Source organism: Psittacula echo (assembly GCF_963264785.1).
Source record: "Psittacula echo genome assembly, chromosome: 7".
NCBI lineage: Eukaryota > Metazoa > Chordata > Aves > Psittaciformes > Psittacidae > Psittacula > Psittacula echo.
Window position 1 is genome coordinate 3,225,384 of NC_137740.1, and position 19,429 is coordinate 3,244,812.

At 51.8% G+C, this 19,429-nt stretch overlaps 1 protein-coding gene across 1 annotated transcript; it reads right to left on the bottom strand.

Moving 5' to 3' along the window:
* Positions 1-2,914: 2,914 nt before the first annotated feature.
* On the bottom strand, positions 2,915-4,853 carry FOXD3 (forkhead box D3; the record flags this gene model as incomplete). Its single annotated transcript, XM_080623415.1, has 1 exon — positions 2,915-4,853. The coding sequence occupies one exon, from the start codon at positions 4,851-4,853 to the stop codon at positions 3,645-3,647; it is 1,209 nt and encodes a 402-aa protein (XP_080479541.1). The 3' UTR covers positions 2,915-3,644.
* Positions 4,854-19,429: the final 14,576 nt, after the last annotated feature.

Sequence of the window (19,429 nt, forward strand, 5' to 3'; positions counted from 1 at the left end):
TCCCCCCGGTTCCCCCAGCAGGGACACAAGGCAGCGGGGAGACCTCAGCCGCCCGTGGGCACTGCCTCCGGTGCCGGATTCCTCCCGCACCTCTCCGTGGGACAGCCCTAGAAGAGGTCCCTTGAGCGGCGTTTCCCCCGGGGACGCTCCCACCGGTGCCACCGGCCTCAGCTCTGCCCTCCCGCAGCACTGGGGTTCGCTCTGGGACCCGACACGGCCGCTGCCCAGGGGCTACCTGCGGGGCTCAGGGGCTGAAGGGAGGACACAGCCGAACTGTGGGGCTCCGTCCTGAGAAACAGCCTCCATGTGCAGTGAATCCATTTAGGTTAATAACTACAAAAGACGTTTTCCTGCCTTTTCCAACGCTCTCCGCGATCTTCCATCACCCCTTAGCCCGTAACTTTCTGCCCTGCGCTCTGCCTAGAAGGGAATTGATTACAAACATGGCGGGGGGAGCGCAACTTACGCGGCCGCGCAAACGAGAAAGTGCCCTGGGAGAGCCGCAGCAGTCGAGGACACGGCCCTGCTGAGCCCGATTCGTTCCTTTTTCAAACAAAAAAGTGGGGTTTAGATTAGAGCCAGATCCTGTCTCCATGAACAATGGGGAGTCAGGGGGTGTCTGGCTGCAGACGGTCATTTTCATACAGTCATAGGACCCCATAATGATTCGTGCTGGAGGGACCTTAAAGCTCATCCAGCTCCAGCCCGTGCCACGGGCAAGGACACCTTCCACTAGAGCAGCTTGCTCCAAGCCCCTGTGTCCAACCTGGCCTTGAACACTGCCAGGGATAGGGAACGTTTTCCCGGTGTTCAGGATCTGGTTACTCTCAATACACCCCAGGGACCGACATGACACCTCTTATACTAATGGGCATCTGTCACCGACCGTGTCGGGTTTTGCCATATGCGTCGGGCACAGGTTTGTGGAAGAAGAAAGAACAAGAAAACGGCTGCGGAAACTTCGCCGGGAGACGGTGTCTCCGGTTTCCCCGGCCCGGCCCGCTCCGCAAGCAGTGAGAGCCGATTATGAGCCCTCCCCGCTTCGGGAACCTGCTTCTCTCTCCCTCGTCCCGCCGTGCAGGAGCGAGCCCATCCCGGGCACCGGCTCAGCTCCCGGCCCCAGGGGTGAGGGGTCCCGTTCCCCGCGGGAGCCGCCGCGCCCCCTGCAGGTCCCGGTGCGCCACTGCAGCCCCCCGGCTGCTGCCGCCACCGGGAGCCCTCACCTGCCCGCAGGGCCCCCGCTGCCGCCCCCGGCCCCGCCGCTCCTGCGGGGACGCAGCGGGTCCCGCGGGGAGGCGGCCGCCGGGAGGGGGTTCACGGCTACTGCGTCCCTACTGAGCCCCGCGCCCTCTCGTTGCTGCCCGGCCCCGGGAGCCGCCGCCGCCCCTTCCCTGGGAAAGGCTTCCCCAGCGCCGCAGGGTCCTGCTGGAAACGGGGGTCGTTGGAAAACGGGGTGAGGAAGAGAGAACGGAGGTAACGGGGGGACTGGAAGGGGAGAGGCGCTTCCCGGGGCCGCGGCACGGGGGGGAAAGTTGCCGGCGCGGCGCAGATGCCGAGCCCGAGGTATTGCTGCTATGCGGGGAAACATGAGCGAGTAATTTTATAAGTAACAAAGGCTGGGGTGGAATGAGCCCCGGTCACCCGGTGTCCTCTGGAAGCCCCGGGCCAGCGGCTTCCCGAGCCGAAACGCGAACTCCGCGGCGGCTCCTTCCCCTTTTCCCAGGGGTATCCGGCCCTAAATATAGAAATAACCGCGGCGGCTGCCCGACCCCCCCCCGACCATTTGCTGTTTGTGCAAACCCGATGAGGCACAACTGGGAAACTACTTGTTACCCATGGAGCCGCCCCCAGTAAGACCCAATTAGGGGGGACCCCCCCACCTTGAACCCTCAGGTGAGGCCCCCCCTTCCCTTCCAGCCCATCACCGTGGCCTTGTTAAAGTTCAACCTCCCCCCTCGCCGGGCTGCTCGGTTTATTTTAGTCTCTGTCTGCCGAGGTCTAAATATTTCCTTAGGATGAAATAATATTTACCGCTTACCGGGGCGCTTCTATTTACTATTGCGTTCAATCCGCGGCTCCCGGCGTGAAATCAGCGCCTCGGCCGGTTCCTCATCCCGCCGCATCCCGCCGCAGCCGGTTTTCCTAACAAAGACAGCGAATTATTTGGGCGGAAAAATGAATATCTACATTAAAACCCCAAAATCCAGCAAGGTTTTAAAACCCCAACGTTTTACGAGGCAGAGAATAAAGCGTCAAACACCGTCCGAGGGAAACGGTGCCCGAGATTAAACCCCCCAACGCGCGTTCGGAATCCTACAGATCTATTTCATTTTCATTTCAATCCTGGCCCTATCTTTATTTTAGCCCCTCAAATGCTAAGAAACACACAAATACACCTCGTTCTGAATGTTCGCAGCAGGTTTAAAACTCGGCTTGGAGGAATTCGCTGGGAAAGGCCGTTCCCACCCGTGGGAACGCGGAGCCGCTTCCTTAACCCCGCTTCTTTTCCCGATTTAAACGAAAGATCCGCGCTCGGACACGGCTCGAATTTCATTTTATCGCCTCCCACCCTGCGGAATAAATCCTAAACGTTGCTTAAATCGCCCCAACGGCTTTTATTTTCCATCATTTCCCTTATAATCAGCCCTAAAAGCCAACCCCTAGCGTGCCTATTCCGGCTGAAAGGGGCAGATCCCGCAGCGCCGGGATGCGGAGCCAAAGCCAGGCTGGGAAAAATTAATTCCTTAGATATCTAAGGAAAAATCCCGGCACGGCACAGGAGGCCGCGGATCCACCGCGGCAGTTTTAATTCGGGAAGAATCGGAGCGATGCCGATACCGCTGCGCGGCCGCGGATGGAGCCCCGGGACCGGCGGGAGGTGGGAAGCTCGATCGCATCGCTAAAGCTCGTCGGGAAGGGGAGAGACCGGCGCTCCGCGGATGCGCGTTTCCAGCCTTCGCGAGTGCGGAGCCGCTCCTGCGGGTGGGTGCGGAAAGATACGCGCTCACACAAAGGCGGGCAGAGCAGTTTAAAAATTTATTTACAAAGTTGTGTACAACACGAAGGGATAACATTTAGAATACATAGATCCATTCATATATAAACAGCCTTTATAATAGAGTGACAGCGATTTCCTCCTGGATTCCTTTTTTTCGCTCCAATTTTTTTCTTGCTCGTTCAATATTTAAAATTTCCCCCGTTTACTATTATTATTTTTATACATTTTTTCCTTATTTTTTTTTCTCCCTCGTTTTTTTCGTTTTATTTCGGATAAAACCGCTCGGAGCGCCGGAACCTTCAAAAAAAGTGAAAGTTCGCAGCTCCTAATGGCGACCCTCATCCGCCTCTTTAGAAAAATAAAAACCCCGAAAGCAACGTCAGTGATTTTTGATACAAATATGTACAAGCGGCGGGGGCCGGCAAACGGGGGGGGACACGGAGGGACGGTACCCACTGCGCCCGAGTGGCCGCGGAGCCCCGAAGGGGCGGCCGGTGGCGGCAGGAGCTGCCCGGGGCTACGGGGATCTCCCTCCCCGCGGCTGCGGGGTGTCTCTCCCCGGGGCTACCGGTTCTCCTTCCTCAGGGCTACCGGCTGTCCGTGCCCGGGGCTACCGGATCTCCCTCCCCGGGGCTACCGGCCGGGGCTACTGCGCCGGCCACTTGGTCTGCACGGCGGCGGCGGGGGCCGCGGGCTGCAGGAACTGCCCCGCGATGATGTTGGTAGGCACGCTGAGGATAGGGGCGATGGCAGCGGTGGTCCTGGCCAGCGCCAGCGGTTGGTGGGCCATCAGGGCCGACTGCACGGTGACGGGCGGCCGTAGGAAAGTCTGGGCGCTGGCGGCCGAGCTGGCGGCCGGGACGCCGATGATGTTCTCGATGCTGAAGGACGGGCGGCTGCTGGGCTCGGATTTGACGATGGAGCCGGCGGCGCCCAAGCTGTTGAGCTGTAGCTGGAGGCTGGGGCTGAGCTGGGAGTTGAAGGCTTTGCGGCTGAGCTCGCCCGACGGCAGCAGCGGCACGGCCGGCGGCAGCATGGGCCCCACGGGGGGGATGTAGGGGTACTGCAGCGCGGCGGCGGCGGCCGCGGGGTGCGTGTATGCGCCGGGGTGCAGCCCGTAGGGGCGGCCGTAGGGGCCGGCGAGGCCGTAGGCGCCGAAGCCCTGCATCATGAGCGCCGTCTGGTCCCGCAGGTGCTCCTGCTGGTGCCGTTTGAAGCGCTTCCTGCGGCGGAGGAAGCTGCCGTTATCGAACATGTCCTCGGATTGCGGGTCCAGCGTCCAGTAGTTGCCCTTACCGGGGTTGCCGGGCTCCCGAGGGATCTTGACGAAGCAGTCGTTGAGGGAGAGGTTGTGGCGGATGCTGTTCTGCCAAGCGGGGAACTTCTCCCGGTAGTAAGGGAAGCGGTTGCTGATGAACTCGCAGATGCCGCTGAGCGTCAGCTTCTTCTGCGGGCTCTGCAGGATGGCCATGGTGATCAGGGCGATGTACGAGTACGGCGGCTTCACCAGGCTGCTCTTGGGCTTGCTCTGCCCCGCCGCAGCCCCGCCGCCGCTCGCCCCCTCCTCGCCGCCCCCCTTGCCGCCCTCGGCCGCGCCGCCGGAGGCCGCCCCGGCCGGGCTAACGCTGCCGCTGCTGCCGCTCTCCGCGCCCGCGCCCACCTCCGCGGGCAGCGCCAGCTCCGCCGCCTCGTCCAGCGGCAGGCGCGGCAGGGCGGCGGGGCTGCCGGCCTCGCCGTCGCTGTCCTTGCCCGGCCCGTCGTCGCCTTCTCCCACCACGTCGATATCCACATCCTCGGCCGCCGGGACGGCGGGGCCGGACATGTCGCTGGCGCTGCCGCCTCCCGACAGGGTCATCCCCGCTCGGCGGACGGGGCGCGGCGGCGGCGGCGGCGGCGGGGCCTCCCTCCCGCACCCGGCGGCGGGGCGGGCAGCCCCCGCGCCCCCCTCCCGCCGCTGCTCCGACCGGCCCCTGCTGCTACACCCGAGCGGCCCGGCTGCCCGCCGCCGCGCCGGCCCCGCGGGGCATGGGGCGGCCGCGCCCGCTCCTCTCCCGTCCGCCGCGTCCCGCGGCGCGGGGCTGCGCGGTCACCTCCGGCTGCGCGCCCCGCTCCCGCCGCCGGGCATCGGGCGTCAGGCGGCGATGCTGGCTCCCGCCCGCCGCGATGGGCGCCCGCGGGCGCCGGGCATGAGGCCGCCGCCGCCGCGGCTCCGCGGGCACCCGCCGCTCCACCGCTCCGCTCCGCGGGCCGCGGCCCCGCCGCGCAGGCTCCGCCGCGCTCGGCCCGGCGGGGTTTTGGTTTCTTTGCTCTTTTTCACCCCTTTTCCCTGGGCTGTTTTTTTTTCCGCCCCCCCTTTGGCGGAGGGAGGGGACGGAGCTCCCGGCGCCGGGCGGGGCGGAGGGGGCAGGAGGCCGGGGCGTCGCGGGGCCGCGCTCGCCACTTGAGAAGCGCGGCGGGGTCCGCTCTGCTGATAGATTTACTTTCCCGTTAAAGATATACTCGGAGGCGGCGCCACGTGACCGCGTGACGTCAGGCGCCCCGCCGTGAAGTCATGCAAAAACTCGGGTTGCTTCGTGGGCTGTCAACAAAGAGCGCGGAGGCTCCGCTCCCCTCCGCCCGCCCCGTCCAGCGGCCACCGGGACAACCCGAGCCCCCCTCCCCACACCCCGAGCCGTTGAACGCACGCTCCGCGGGTGCGGTGATGAGTTAGGGTTTAACCCCCCCACCCCCCCACCAAATTTGGGCTCCGAAATGACTTTTCGGTGTTTTTCTCGATATATTTTGTTTTATTCCGACAGCAGCAGCTGGGAAGGGGAGGGCAGAGAATGGCTCTTGATCGATCTACTTGGTTAGTTGAGAGGAGAAATAAAAAAGACGTAAAATAGCAAAGGGAAACTATAAATAAAGAAGCTTTGAGCCGGTTCCTTTATTTTGTTCCCTTTCTTTTTTCCCCCTTTTCTCCCCCTTTTTCTTCTTTTCCTTTCCTCCAGAGGTGTTAACGACTTAATCATTGAGGGCCTTAGCATATGAAAAAGTAGGAAATGAGGGAGTGTGTGGGAATGTGAGCACCGTATTGCCGCGACCCCAGGTAAGCCCCGAACCCGGGAGAGGGGCCCAACGGGAACGCAGGGGCCGGGCCCGGCCTCTCTCCTCTGCCCCGGGAGGGGACCCCCCCCGACTCCCATCTTCTCCGTTCAAGTTCCTGCCGTCATCCCTTTGGAGTGCTCGCACTTGTCGTCGGGTTTCGGGAAATACAATTACATTGGGAAAATGCCCCGCGAGGGAACGGTTTCGCACCGTTTTGGGATAGGAAAGGCAAATCCACCTCTTTCCTCCCCCCGGATCCATGGCAGCCTCGAAATACCGGTGCCCTCGAGCTAATACCCGGCCTCGACGGGGCCTCTCCGACCGCTTTCTACGCGTTTCCCTGCAGATCTCTGCGGCCCGTGGCCCTGCCCTCCTCACCCGCGTACCGCCCGCTCACACTCACACTCTCTCAGCCCCTCTCGTTACAGGGCAAAGCCCCTCCCAAGAAAAAGGAAGGGAAAAATAAAAGACCAACTCCTCATCCCCCCTTCATTTGTTGCGCTTTTGTTCGACACAATAAAAGTCGAATTAATTGATTCATACCATTAATGACGGTGCTTAGCGTGAAAAGAAACGTTTCCCCTCGATTAGGGCTCGATCGCACTAAGTCCATGTTCAATCACGGCTCCGCGCTCCTCCGCGCACCCTCCGCGGGCCAGTGACCGGCCAAGTTTAAGGAAGTATTTAGAAGCCCACCCGGCTGGATAATATTTAGGAGTCCATTAGGGAGGAATGGGAAAAGCTTTCCTAAAAATCAGGGAACTTATCCCGCAATATCCCGGACCCGCGGAAGTCCAAGGGCTGAGCGGGAGCTGCGCTCTGCGGAGCACTGAAATAATTAAAAGAGCTTCGGTAATAACGCCTCCAGAAATAGAAAGTGGGCGCCCATACGGGTAGATAGATTTAGCAACAGGAGCAAAAACAAACTGTATCGTCCGGATCGATACGGAGTCAAATAGAGACGCGGCAAGCGGCGGGGAAGGGAGGACGGACACAAGTTATGAGAGAGAGGGAGAAATTAATTACAACTCAATTTGATTCTAATATGGCAAAGCAAGATCCCGGCTGCGGAGCGAGTTAAAAATAAACCCGGAGGCTGAGGCTCGGGGGCTGGGGCGATTTCTGCTTCTGTAATCGTTTTAAAGGAAGGAGAAACCCAAGGTGTCCCCTTTCATCTCCTTAAGGCTATTACTTTCACTAATGAGTTATATAAATCGTTGACCTGACCTGGATTAAACCAGCATTGTGGTTCGTTATCAACGCGAAGGGGACGGAAGGAGAGGGGCTGCGGGAAAAAAAAAAACCCGTCAAATAACATATTTCCCCGTGAAATAACACGGCCAAAGGAAGGGGGACGCGACAGAAGCATCCCCCGGCCGGGACCGGGGCTGCGCACACGGCGAGGTCCGAGGCCTGGACCCCCCCAGCCGGCTCTTCCCTAAAGACTCAGCTTTCCAAATATATATATGTCTATTTCTCCTTTATATATATATTGGTTTTAGGCCTCTATTTGCAAGTGTTTCTTTTCTTTTTTCCTGTTCCTTTTTTTCCCTGTTTTTCTTTTTACCTTTTCTCCCCTGTATCTATTTCTTTTTTGATCATAATAAATCGCCTCTAAACTCGGCAGACCTCAGCACAAAACGAAATCGCTCATGTTTCCAAAACGGTTTCGGATTTATTTGTATTGGAAACGTCTAAACATCCATTCTGTAAAAGGCAACACGTTTAATTAACGATGAGAGAGCAGTTAGGGGCAGAAAGCTAGTAAAATTGTGTGATAAATTTATGGCATTGTTAGCGTGCTTTTAATTATGGCTATTATGTTAATTATTTCACATTAGCATGGAGTTATCAGCAGCATGTCAGATTTAATCAAAACCAGCCTTTCTCTCGAAAATTGTGCTTTTCATTCGCCGGGAGGAGGACGGGGGGTCCCGACCGAAACCGCTGCGTCCCCCCCACCCCTTTTTCTTTATTTATTTAAGATAAATAAATGAAGGCTTTTAAAAGAGGACTTCCCGTTGCAAAGCAGTGGCTGGACGTGATTCGGGCTGGTGCAGGCGGCAGATCCCTTTAGGCTACTGCGAGCAGCGCAGGGAGGCGGAGGAGAGAAGCGACGCTCTTGTTTTTTAGGAATTCACCATTTTCGCCCCCTCCGGAGCAGGCATTTCATCATTTCGGATCCTTCTGTCAAACAATGTGATGTTGCTCATTTTTATCTGTCCCGTTTTACAAAAGCCCCCGTTCAACGCTGCTGGCCAGGACAACGCGCCTGAGTACAAAAGAATAAAAGAGACAAGCCGGGAGGATACAGGATCGCTGCCGGGATCAGACAGGAGGGAAGAGGAGGAGTGTGAGTGAGTGAGTGTGTGTGTGTGCGTGTGCAAAGGGGGGGGTGCGGCGGGGCTCGCAGAGGGCCAAGGCCGGCTCTTTGCCCGGCGCTGCCCCGCAGGAGCGCGGCGGTGGCTCCCGCACACGCTCCGCAGCCCCCGGGGGGTCGGGGATGTCGGGGAGGCGACCCGCCGGTTCCCGGAACGCCTTCGGTGCTGCCCTGCGAAATGACAACAGAAACTAGACATTTACAATTATAATGATAGGAATAAATACATTGCAGAGGAGAAGTTTTGGGGGGCTCCGTCCGCGCCGAGATGCGGAGCTGCCGCCGCGCCCGCGGACGGCAGAGGAAATCACGGCCGTCCTCACAGCAGCGCGCCCGCGGACCGGCCGCTCCTCGCAGCCCGTCCGGCCCCGTCCGCGCCGTGCCGAGCCCCCTCCTCCGGTCGGCCCCGCTCTCCCTTCCCCACGGGAGCGGGGGGCTGCGACCATGGCAGCTGCTGGCTTATTTTTAGAGCATTTCCATTCCTCCGGTTAATTTTAGATCGATTCATTATTTAGCCCCAGTTCGCCTTTAGGGAAACCCAAGCTGGGGGCGGCCGGAGCTGCGCGGCCGCGGGACTGTCCCCCCGTGCGGGGTGCGCGGCCGCGGAAGGCAACTTCGGGACCCCCCCCCCCCATTCCTTTCTTCGCCCCCGGGGCTGATGCAGGGGAGACAACCCCAAACCAACCCAAACCTTCCCTTTGGGGAGACACTCCAATATCCTCCCCTTCTGCCCCATGGATTTTTGGGATGGGGGGGACCCAGCTCCCCTCAGCTCACCGGGGGATATCCCTGTGTTGGATACGGGCAGGAAAACATCCCGGAGACCTGGCAAAAGAAGGCAGCAGCACTCAGGTGTCCCCATAGCATATCCTTTTGGGACTGAAAATAAACCCGGAATGGTCAGAAGAGTGGAGCCCAGCAGAGCTTCGAGATTTGGGTGCTTTAGAAAACAGGGAGAGAGCGAAATTAATCAAATGATTTAAAGCACAGAATTATTATTGAGTAAATTGGGCTGCGTGAGCAGAGGAACTCTCTTGCCTTTAGTGCAAGACGGCTGCAAAGTTAGTTGAGGTCTGATTTTGGGAAGCCCTCCCCCCCACAAAACAGTTGTCAGTTGTTCAATCAAAATTCGTTTAGTCTTCAGGTTTCCGTTTTGCAAATCCCAGCTCCAAGCAATTGGAATAGGTGTCCCCAGGTTGTGCCTGCCAGTCCCGCACAGCCCCAGCATCCAGCAACGTTGGTTCCTGGAAGGAATCGTATCCCATCCACCTCCGAGAAAACGGCTAAAACTTGTCCTCTGGACACCCTGCCAAATCCCTGTCCCTGGACGAGGCTCCTGTGCTGTGAGGGGTAATAAATACACAGGAGCAAGCAGAGGCGAGTCTCAAAAACTCCTTTAAATTTGCTTTATTCGACTCTATCAAGGGAAGGGGATGGGTGGAAGGGGCCACCCTGGACCAGCTGCTGGTGTGGGGCACAGGGAGATGTGTGGCAGCCAATAAATTGGCTTCGTGCTGAGTGCAATCAGAATCCCAGCCTGGTTTGTGTTGAAAGGACCTTAAAGCTCATCCAGTTCCAATCCCCTGTCATGGGCAGGGACACCTTTATATACCAGATTTCCCAAAGCCCTGTCCGATAGCACAAGCCATCACCCTCTGGCTTGTGATCCAGGGAATGGCTGGTCAGGGAAGGCATGTGCTTGGGCTATCACTGCTCCTAAGAAACCCAGGGATTTCCCCATGTGTGGAGGGAGGGGAGAGGTTTGATGGGGATAAAGTGTTCAAGGCCAGGTTGGATGGGTGGTTGGAACTGGATGAGCTTTAAGGTCCCTTCCAACCCAAACCAGTGTGGGATTCTATGTGAAGATGCCTTTATCTGTCTAAGGAAGGGGAGGAAATCGACATGACAGAGTATCATTCTCATCAGCTACACGTGGCCCAAAGGGACGGTGCAAGCGATGCCAATTTGATGACAGACATGGGAACATGCCTCAGAAAGAGTGGATGAATCCCAGAAAGAAGGGACACAACTCAAAGGGAGGATCTGCAGAGAGGCAGCGGTGGGAGCTCCTTTCACCCGCTGCCCGTGTGAGGTTTTGTAGTGACTTTGCAGGTAGGTACAAGGTGTGAGGGAGGCACAGCAGGCTTTTCTCTCAGTTATTCCCCTTCCCAGTGAGATGCAAATGGCTGAGAAGAAGCTAAGAGGATTTCCAGGGCTGCGAGGAAATCCCTTTGCCAAAAGCAGCATCTCCAGGAGCCCTCCATGGGCTGGCCCCGTCCTCTTCCCAGCATGAAGCCAACTTGTACTGAACTCAGTGACACTCCTTTGAGACTTTACCTATCACGAGGGTGCCCAAGGACCACCACAAGCTGATTCGAGGTTTAGTTGTGTTAACCAACACCGGACGTCGGCAGCAGCCAGCTCCATGTGCTCTCATGCTTCCCAGAGCTTCAGTTGTTTGTGTTTTTCCAGGATAGTTTGTAAGCTGTTCCTCTGGCTCCTGTATAACACCCTCGATTCCCTTTATTAAGCATGGAAAGACAAGCAGTGAATGATTGCTGTTGTTAATAACATCACTCTGCTGATATTTTTCCCCAACACATTGAGTCTTACTGATACATAAGGGCTGAAGTTCCTGATGCCGGAGGACGGCTCAGGGCCTATGCATCACCGCAGCTCCACGTGCACCATCCAAATGGTGCCTTGGTGGAGCGTAAGCAGAGCACAGGCCTTTTATGGGCCTTCTGCAGAATGGTGAATTTTACCCAAAATACAGGTTAAAGCCCATGCTAGGTATTAATGTAATCAGGTCCATAATCTCTCTATCAAAACCTCCCCGAGCACCTCTTCACCTGCTGAACCAGGTAGCTCCTTATCTGGAGAATGCTCTAACACGTTTTAGGGGACTCTGCTTTTTCTGTCTGTGAAGAAAATAGGCATTTCTAAACTATTGCATGTCCTGGCTCTGTGGCAGGGTAAGGGCAGTCATCAAAGGGCCGTCCTGACCTGCCACATATCCTCCTTCACCCTCTAAATCCAGAACTGAGTTATCACTATTTTAATATGAACAGTGGGTGATCTCCATAAACTTGTTGGAAACAGATCTGGCAGCTTTAGAAGGTAAGAAGTTGGATTTTGTTCCCCCAGGTACTGTTTTTGGGCAAAAATAATATTGTTATAATTTTTGGGGGTAACGTGGACCATTTCCACCAAAGCATCTTCCTGCTGTACCCCATAAAGCTTCTTCATCAGTTTGGCCATCAGAGTGCTTCTTTGAATTCAATTTAAACCTTTCACCTTATTAGGGGAATCTTTATTAAACGTTTTATTAAGGTATTTTAATGCCTTCCAGGGCATGTTGTAAAACCCTACTGATTTGAGAAGCTTCTTTGGGGGATCAAAGGGAGCACAGAGAGTGGATGAGCATTTCCAGCACTCCGGCAATGATGATAGCACACATTGGCAACGCAGCTCACGTATAGGGCAGGATGGATAATACCAGGAAGGGCTTTCATTTTGACAAAAATCCTTGAAGGGTGGTATTCCCAATTGGAAGGGGAGGATGTCAAGAATCGGTATTCATTCCTTAAACCACGTCAGCATTATTTTTTTGTTGGATTTCCTGCTTTTGCCCAGGTAAGAAAGGTTTCCAAGAGGAATTCCAGCTAAGGAGATGACAGAATAGTGTATTGAGCTCGTCAAGCAGTATTTACAGTCTGTAAATAAAGCTTATTTAGGGGCTTTTGTTAAACTATTACATGATAGAGGAGTTCAACTGGCTTGTTTAAATGGATTCTAAGCAACCGGGCACAGAGAAAATATGTCTGCGGGACCATGAAACATTTATCTGTCCAGAAGGAGAGGGGGAAAAACCAGCCAGCAATGATCTATCATAAGGGAGGAAATCTGCCCCTCAGCCTTTGCCAAAACGTCTTAATTGCTTTGCAAACTCATCTAAATAAATAAAACGTGGGGAGCTGTGGTGGCAGCTCTGTGATGGGTGAACGTGGTCTGCACCCAGGGAGGAGCGCTTGGGATAACAGACCCTATCCCATCCCGGGGTTTATTGCAGCTGTGGCCACCCAGTGCTGGTGTGGGAGGGTTGGGAGGTTCACAGGGCTTGGAGGGGGTCATGGAGGTGTGTGAGGGCTGCTGCCCCCCTGGTTGAGTGGCTGATGTGAGGAGCGATCCCTGCGCCAGCCCTTGGCCATGGGCAGGAGCCACTCCAGTGGCTTTTGGCTCTGCTGGAAACACAGAACCATCGTGGCCCCACTTTACTCAGCTCTTATACCTCTGCTTGTAAGTTTTCCTGGTGAAAATGGCTCAGTGTGATGCTTGTGGATCATTCACTTTGAGGGCTCCTTCTGCTTCTTTAAAACTTTCCAGTTTGCATATTTTTCTCTCTGCTTCCCTTGGGAAAATATTCCACTGCCTATGAGACACTTCTTGTGTTTGGTCTATACAGGCTTCCATTAATTTTACTTCATTACTGCTTGTTACACCTCTTAGCACCAACGCCGAATTAACATGCATTCATAATAAGAAGACATTTGTGCTGACATAAAGCTTTCAAGCTTTATCTCAATACACAGAACAGAAATGAATGAATTTAAGTTGTGCAACTCATTTAATGATGGGAAAGCATTACTGTTCCCCAGTGCAGCAAAGGAAGGTACTAGGGTTCACAGGGAGCAATCCCAGTTAGTGCACAACACTCAGGTCTGTCCTCATGGGGTTGCACACTCACCTTTCTTCAGGCTCTGAACGTCCTTCTTCTCCCCTGCTTATACTCTTTGCCCTGCTCTAAATAAATGGGTAGATGGCTTTCCTCCCTCAGATCCAAGAGGTGGTTGCTCAGGGCACAAGGACATGCTACATTTCACCCTGAGAGCGCTGGGGTCCTGGAACTCTGCAGCAATGAATGGATTCACTTCCAATATGCTCTTATTTAGTCCTTCGTGGCTTTGGGTTTGGAGATTTGGGGTTGGTTTGTTTCTGGAGTATAACTGGCTTCCATCTACTCCTACAGCCAGTCACAGCTCTGGCTTTGTTAGATCTGACACAGTCTTCCTCCAAGTAAAGGGATGAGCTTCCTGAATGTTCTTCCAGTCCTATAGCCTGTGTTTCCAGAATTATTCAGTGTAGCATTTAAACCAGGTAAATTAATGGGACTTAAATATATGCTCCAAGTTAACACTACTCCAAAGCTGAACTAGAGTTTCATTTTTCAGGTAAGTTCAGCTACAATTCATAAAGTAAATTTCCATCTTCATATATATGAAATATCTTCCATCCTTGCTTTCTCCTGATAGATTTTACTGCTTTATTTTCATCTCTTAGTGAACCTGGACCTGAAGCAATGGTCATTCCTGCACTGAAGCCGCAGCAAATGCAGCTCCTGAGTAACTTCAAGGTGTCCTGCAGGGCTGGTTTGTGTTAACATGCTGCTCATGGAGCAGTGATGATCAGAGGGGGAACACGGCTGAGACTTTGTCACAGTATCCTGCTGGTTTGGCTTCTATTAATTGCTACCTATAGCCTGTAGACCTGTGTCCCTTATGTGGGCAAAAAGGACATTTACTTAGAAAGCAATGGCAGATTTTGAACTACTTTACTCATGTAGCTCCTCCTGTGCAGTAATGATTTATGCCTTGAGCTGGGAAGGGTTTTTTGGGCTGTTGTTTTGGGAAGGACATATGTCTGCCATAGCTTTGGCTGACATGTCCTGCATGTTTTACGTGTTTCTGATGTGTGTGAAATGTAATATACCTATATGATTTGGAGTAATGTATTTAGATATGATCTCATATAAGTCTGGCTGATAAAGATATTCGTATCATATAGCACTGACATACTTGTTTTTACTTAGGACTGCTTGTATTTGAGGGCTTCTTTCTGTGCTGGGTAGGGTCAGTAGGAGCCTTGTTGTTGGCATTGCTGGATCATCATTAGATCCAAATTTTCCCTTCAAATCGCAGCATCTCTTTGAAAGAAAAACATGTTATGCAATGTAACCACTGTGTTCAAGTCAGATGTTATTGTTAGATAAGGACCCATCCTGTCAATGGCAAGAAGATTTATGCCTGTTTGTATGACAGTAGATAATCGTTTGAAACAAGGATGATGTTTTGTTTTCTATCTGCTCAAGACACCTCATGCTCTGTCTCCGGGGGTCTTATTCCTTAGAAGATAGAGGTGACTGAAGAATGATGCAGCTCTTGACCAGGTGAATGGCACTTCCCTTTGCAATCAACTTTGTGCAACTTGCTGGCAGAATTAACCTGGATAGAAAACTCTTATTTACCTTTCTCCTACATTATTTCCCTGAAATCATGAAGCTAAGGAGGGGAAAAAGGCAGGAAGAGGAACATCCTTACTCCGAAGAAGCGATGGATCTGAAAATGGAGAGGCTGAAAAAATTCCAAGAGGATAAACTAAATAAATAAGTGCTGGGTATCGAAATCAAAACCACATTTCCAGACGGGAGAGGGCAAAATTAGTGAACAACCCTACTGCCAGGTCTCTGTGCTCACTGCCCCTTACACCTTACTGTGCTTCTACAGGGCAATATTTGTTCCTGCTTTCTTCTGGTAAAGTTTATAGCTACAACTTTATAAAATGGGGGTGTATTCCCTGTATTATTCATTAACCAACCTGCTGCAGTAAATGATGCCCCAGCCCCTGTGCCTTCCTGTTGAACACAGATCAGATGAGAGCTTCGTATTTAGTTTAATAAAGGATAATTTCTGACAAAGGTAACTGTCACCTTTTGTTTCATTCTGCCCGTTTATTTTGCAAGCACCAGAGCTGAACTCCGAACTCAATCTGCACTTGCCTATTGATGCATAAATATCTGTAATATCACAGTAAATTAAATTCAGTTTTAAAGGGTTTCTATTTAACAATCTGTCAGAACTTTCACAGCATTTGATTTCTAGTTTCCTCTGTCCACTGACAGGTTTATCTCAGTATGGCTTGAATAATGAAACCTTTTATTTGGAGTAAGTATACCTACGCTTACCATAATCTCTTAATGCTTGCTTAGGCAACATTGTACTCTGACAGCAGGGCTCCAAAAACTTCCAGCCCCTTCACTACTTGGCAGAGCAGGCAGCAGGATTTGAGGGGCTGGGGACAGCACTGTTCTTCCCTGCATTATCAGGTATGCAGAATGAAGCCGTTTCCCAGTTTAGCAGGTTTGGAAATCCTGTTTTCATGGAAGCTGGTGTTAAACATGCTTTATTACAAAGCATTTTTACTTCAGACTAGCAAACGCACATTTAATTTCTGATTAGTATTATTCTAGGGGTGTTCTAAAGGTGAGTTCTAATGGATGGTTCATTGCATTTAGGGAAAAAAATACTATAGCACAGCCTAGAGAAGTTTGTATAGATTTAGATATCAGAGTCACTGACTTCTAATGCTTGGTTTTCCTATCATATGGCCTTGGGTAAATCACTTAATCTCTGAGCTGTAATCCCATCTCACTGATGGTCATGTGTAACAGAGTAAATAGAGTTACACCACGTGAGTGGCAGAGTAAAACTGCTCCAGCTGAGAGAAGGGGCAAAACATTTCCATTTTTCTCTGTTGAGTGGGAATAGTAATACTGACTGCTCACGAGGGTTTGGAAGCTGAATGATGGATTCCACTGCGCTTTCAGCATGTAGCATTGCTGCTGGTACTATGGACTGCTCTGCAACAGTGACTTGGGTGAAGGATGAGGTGCTTTGGTGCCCTCAACAAGACAGAAACAAGGAAGTAATGAACAAGCTGCATTCCTGGGTTAAGAAAAGAGAAGGACTGCGCTTTTCATCCCTAAGAAATCTTTATGTTTAGACAAGTTAAGGAGATCTGCACCTTTCCCTGGGCTCCCCAAGGATTTTGCTCCTTCCCAGCTTGCACAGGCGGTGGGTGAACTTGCAGCTCCATAGAGAGCAATGGGAGCGCTGATACTGACTTCGGCAGCACCAGGGTTTGCCAGGAGCTTAATCCCATTCTTATTCGTGTTTACAGCGGGGGTCTGGGCTTTTTCCCAGCTGCTCCTCCGTGTGACTTCTTTGTTTAAGACCCAATTGTCAGACTCTATCAGGTTCTGCAGAGTCCAGCCCTTCTGAAAATGGAGACCTCACCTCCCATCTTGACCACCTAAAAAGGGATTGAACAACCCAGGTGGGCTCTGGTGGTTGCGTTTTCTCCAGCTTTCCAGGGACACCTTTTGCTTTCAGCTCCCCAAGATCTCCAAGAGACTTTCAAATTGAAGTCCGTATCCTGCTGGAGTCAGGGACAAAGCTCCCACCAGTGTAAGTAGAGATTGGATTGCTGTGCATGCCAGCGTAAGGATCACATGTGGAAAATGTCACGTGTGGTCTGTGACTCCAAATAGTCACAAATCCCTTTTGTGCAGAAATACCAAGAACTACCCTGTCAGCATCATGTAACTGTTAAAGGTGAGAACAGTTTTAAGGTGATTTGTGCACTCGTCTCTGTAGAGCAAAAATATTTCAAGAGGTTTATTTCATTAAGATATTAACCAGCATCAGAAAATGTGTTCTCAGTTCTGCATTAAGACCCAGAAAGGTGCCGTCATTCCCATGTAAATAACTCACATATGAGGATTGTATTTATCTGTCAGCGTACCCATACAGTATTGTGCCCGTATACGGAATATCTTCCTGGTATAAGAAGTTGGAGGAACTCATTAGAAGCAAATTGTATATTTTCAATCAATAAATGCAATATGGTTCAATGGCCCTGCATACAATGTGTGTTTCTGCAGTAGCAGGAGCAACACTTTCAACAGACGAGTGCTTTCGGTTGTCATAAAGATGTTTATTTGCCGGGAAGCACAGACTTGTGCTCATGCAATCCTCCTTGTAGGATTATTATAATTCTCCAACATGTTTCCGACTTTTTGGGTTGTTTCACACTCTGCTTTTTAACCTTCAACAACAAATATTGTTGTATCATGAAGACAGCAAATCCAAACAATTACATATGTAGTCCAAAGGCATACACAAGAAAATCAATATTTGACATCTTTGCAACTCCCTCTTTGGAGCAGCGCTCAATAGCTCTTATTCATTATACACTTATATCTCTTTCAGATTCGCCTTTGTCACCAGAAGCCCATTTTTTTCTCTCCTTTGACTTCCACATAACTTCTTTGCCCTGTACTTTTACAGATGCCTTCTGGCTATAAATACTAATGAAATCTCTTTGCTTAATTCAATTTTGCTGGTACACTTACAGTTATGACCTAACTTTCCCACGAGAGAGACTGATTGAACATTCCAATACCTTATGGATGGGAGCAAACACTCCTCAGAACTGGACTGACAATTTCCATAATTATAGAATTCACAGCCTAATGACCTTAAAAAACAATAAAAAGATCTCTTGCTAATTCCATTTCTGTTACTGACATTCAAGAGATTTCATTTTTCACAGGACAACAAATTTACTTTTTATTTTCAAAAGAGCAGTCTATCCTTTTACCCTAGATTAAATTTTCTGAATATTGAAGGATTTCATTGAATATTTAGCATTTCTTTGTCTTTTAAAAGTTAGAATATTTATGATCCTTAGAATGCCTCTGACTGATTTATAGCAATCAATTATAAGAGTGCGTTTTCAAATAGCCCTTTTAAAAATGAAGAATAGAATAATTAAAAAGATCAGAAGTCCTCCCTTGCATATAATTATTTCATTATTTCATTACAGTGCAGAAATTGTTTTTGCTGACTGTGAACAATTGTAATTGAGCAAAAGCTCTATGACTGTACGATAGCAAGCAGCTCTTCCTAAGAAATAAGACCTCTAATTGCCTAAATTTTTATTCAGCACAGTGAGCCTTAAAAGCCACAATGTAATATAAACCTAATCACTAGGTACAGCGGATACTTTCGCCATAGTGGAGATGTTCCCAAAGCATAACCTTGCTGTACAGCTAATTTATTCCTTCAACAGGTTTATTGCCGCAAGAAGCACTTGTTTGGGTGCTGATTTGTCGCAGGCTGGGAGCAGAGGGCTCCCTGCTCAGGCAAGGCTCCCCATGCCACTTATGGCCACCTTGTTTTGGTGGGGACACTGCCATGCGTGGCCATGTGCCTTCCCTACATTGTTCTTGTTCCTCACCTTCCATTGCCTGGCTCTTCTCTCCAACTGCTCTGTGGTTTCTATCTGCTCAAGAGAGGGAAGCACCACCAGAAAGAAATTGAAAGTGGGAGCCTAGCTTTGGTGTCTAGAATCACCATGTGGATGAGGTCTCCTCTTATTTTAAGGATCTGGGGAACTTCTGTTGTTGCTGAAAGATCTAAACTGTACATACCCCACCCTGGAGCACCCAATGGAAAGATAGAGGTGTTTGCTGCAGGTTGGGTTTTAGGTGGGCTTACTTTGACCAGAAGACCAGTTCTCCATCATCTGCTGTTGATCTCTGCTTTGGGACCTGCATTTGAGTGGTCACCTCCAGGCTGGTGTCTACCTGATAGACCCCAGTCAACTCCAGGCACTGGGAGGAATCTCCAGAGGAACAAAAAGAGTGTTGTGCACTAAAATTGGGATTCTAACATGTGTTTCGCTGTCACTGGTGCCTCCCTTTGCGTGGAGGGATTTTGCTTGCCCCAGCGACCTCCTCTACCACCTTCAAAAGCCATCCTTGTGCTGACCGGATTGAAACTCCCCTGGCCCCATGCGTCATGCCAAATTGTCATCTGCTTTGCAAACACACAGTGGCCACAATGGTCCTTCCTGGTGCTTGACACAAGGGAAGACAAGACTTGCAGGAAGGGTGAGTTTGGGCTGCCCCTGATAGTGTGGGCACTGACGGAGGCTATATAGGATCCTGGCTGTAGGGCCAAGGCCATAGGGGCAAGAGCACCCACCAACTGTTCCTTGCTCCTAAACCCTCTACAGCCACTGGGTTGTAATATTCCTGTGTGCCAGGCACAAACAATCCATTC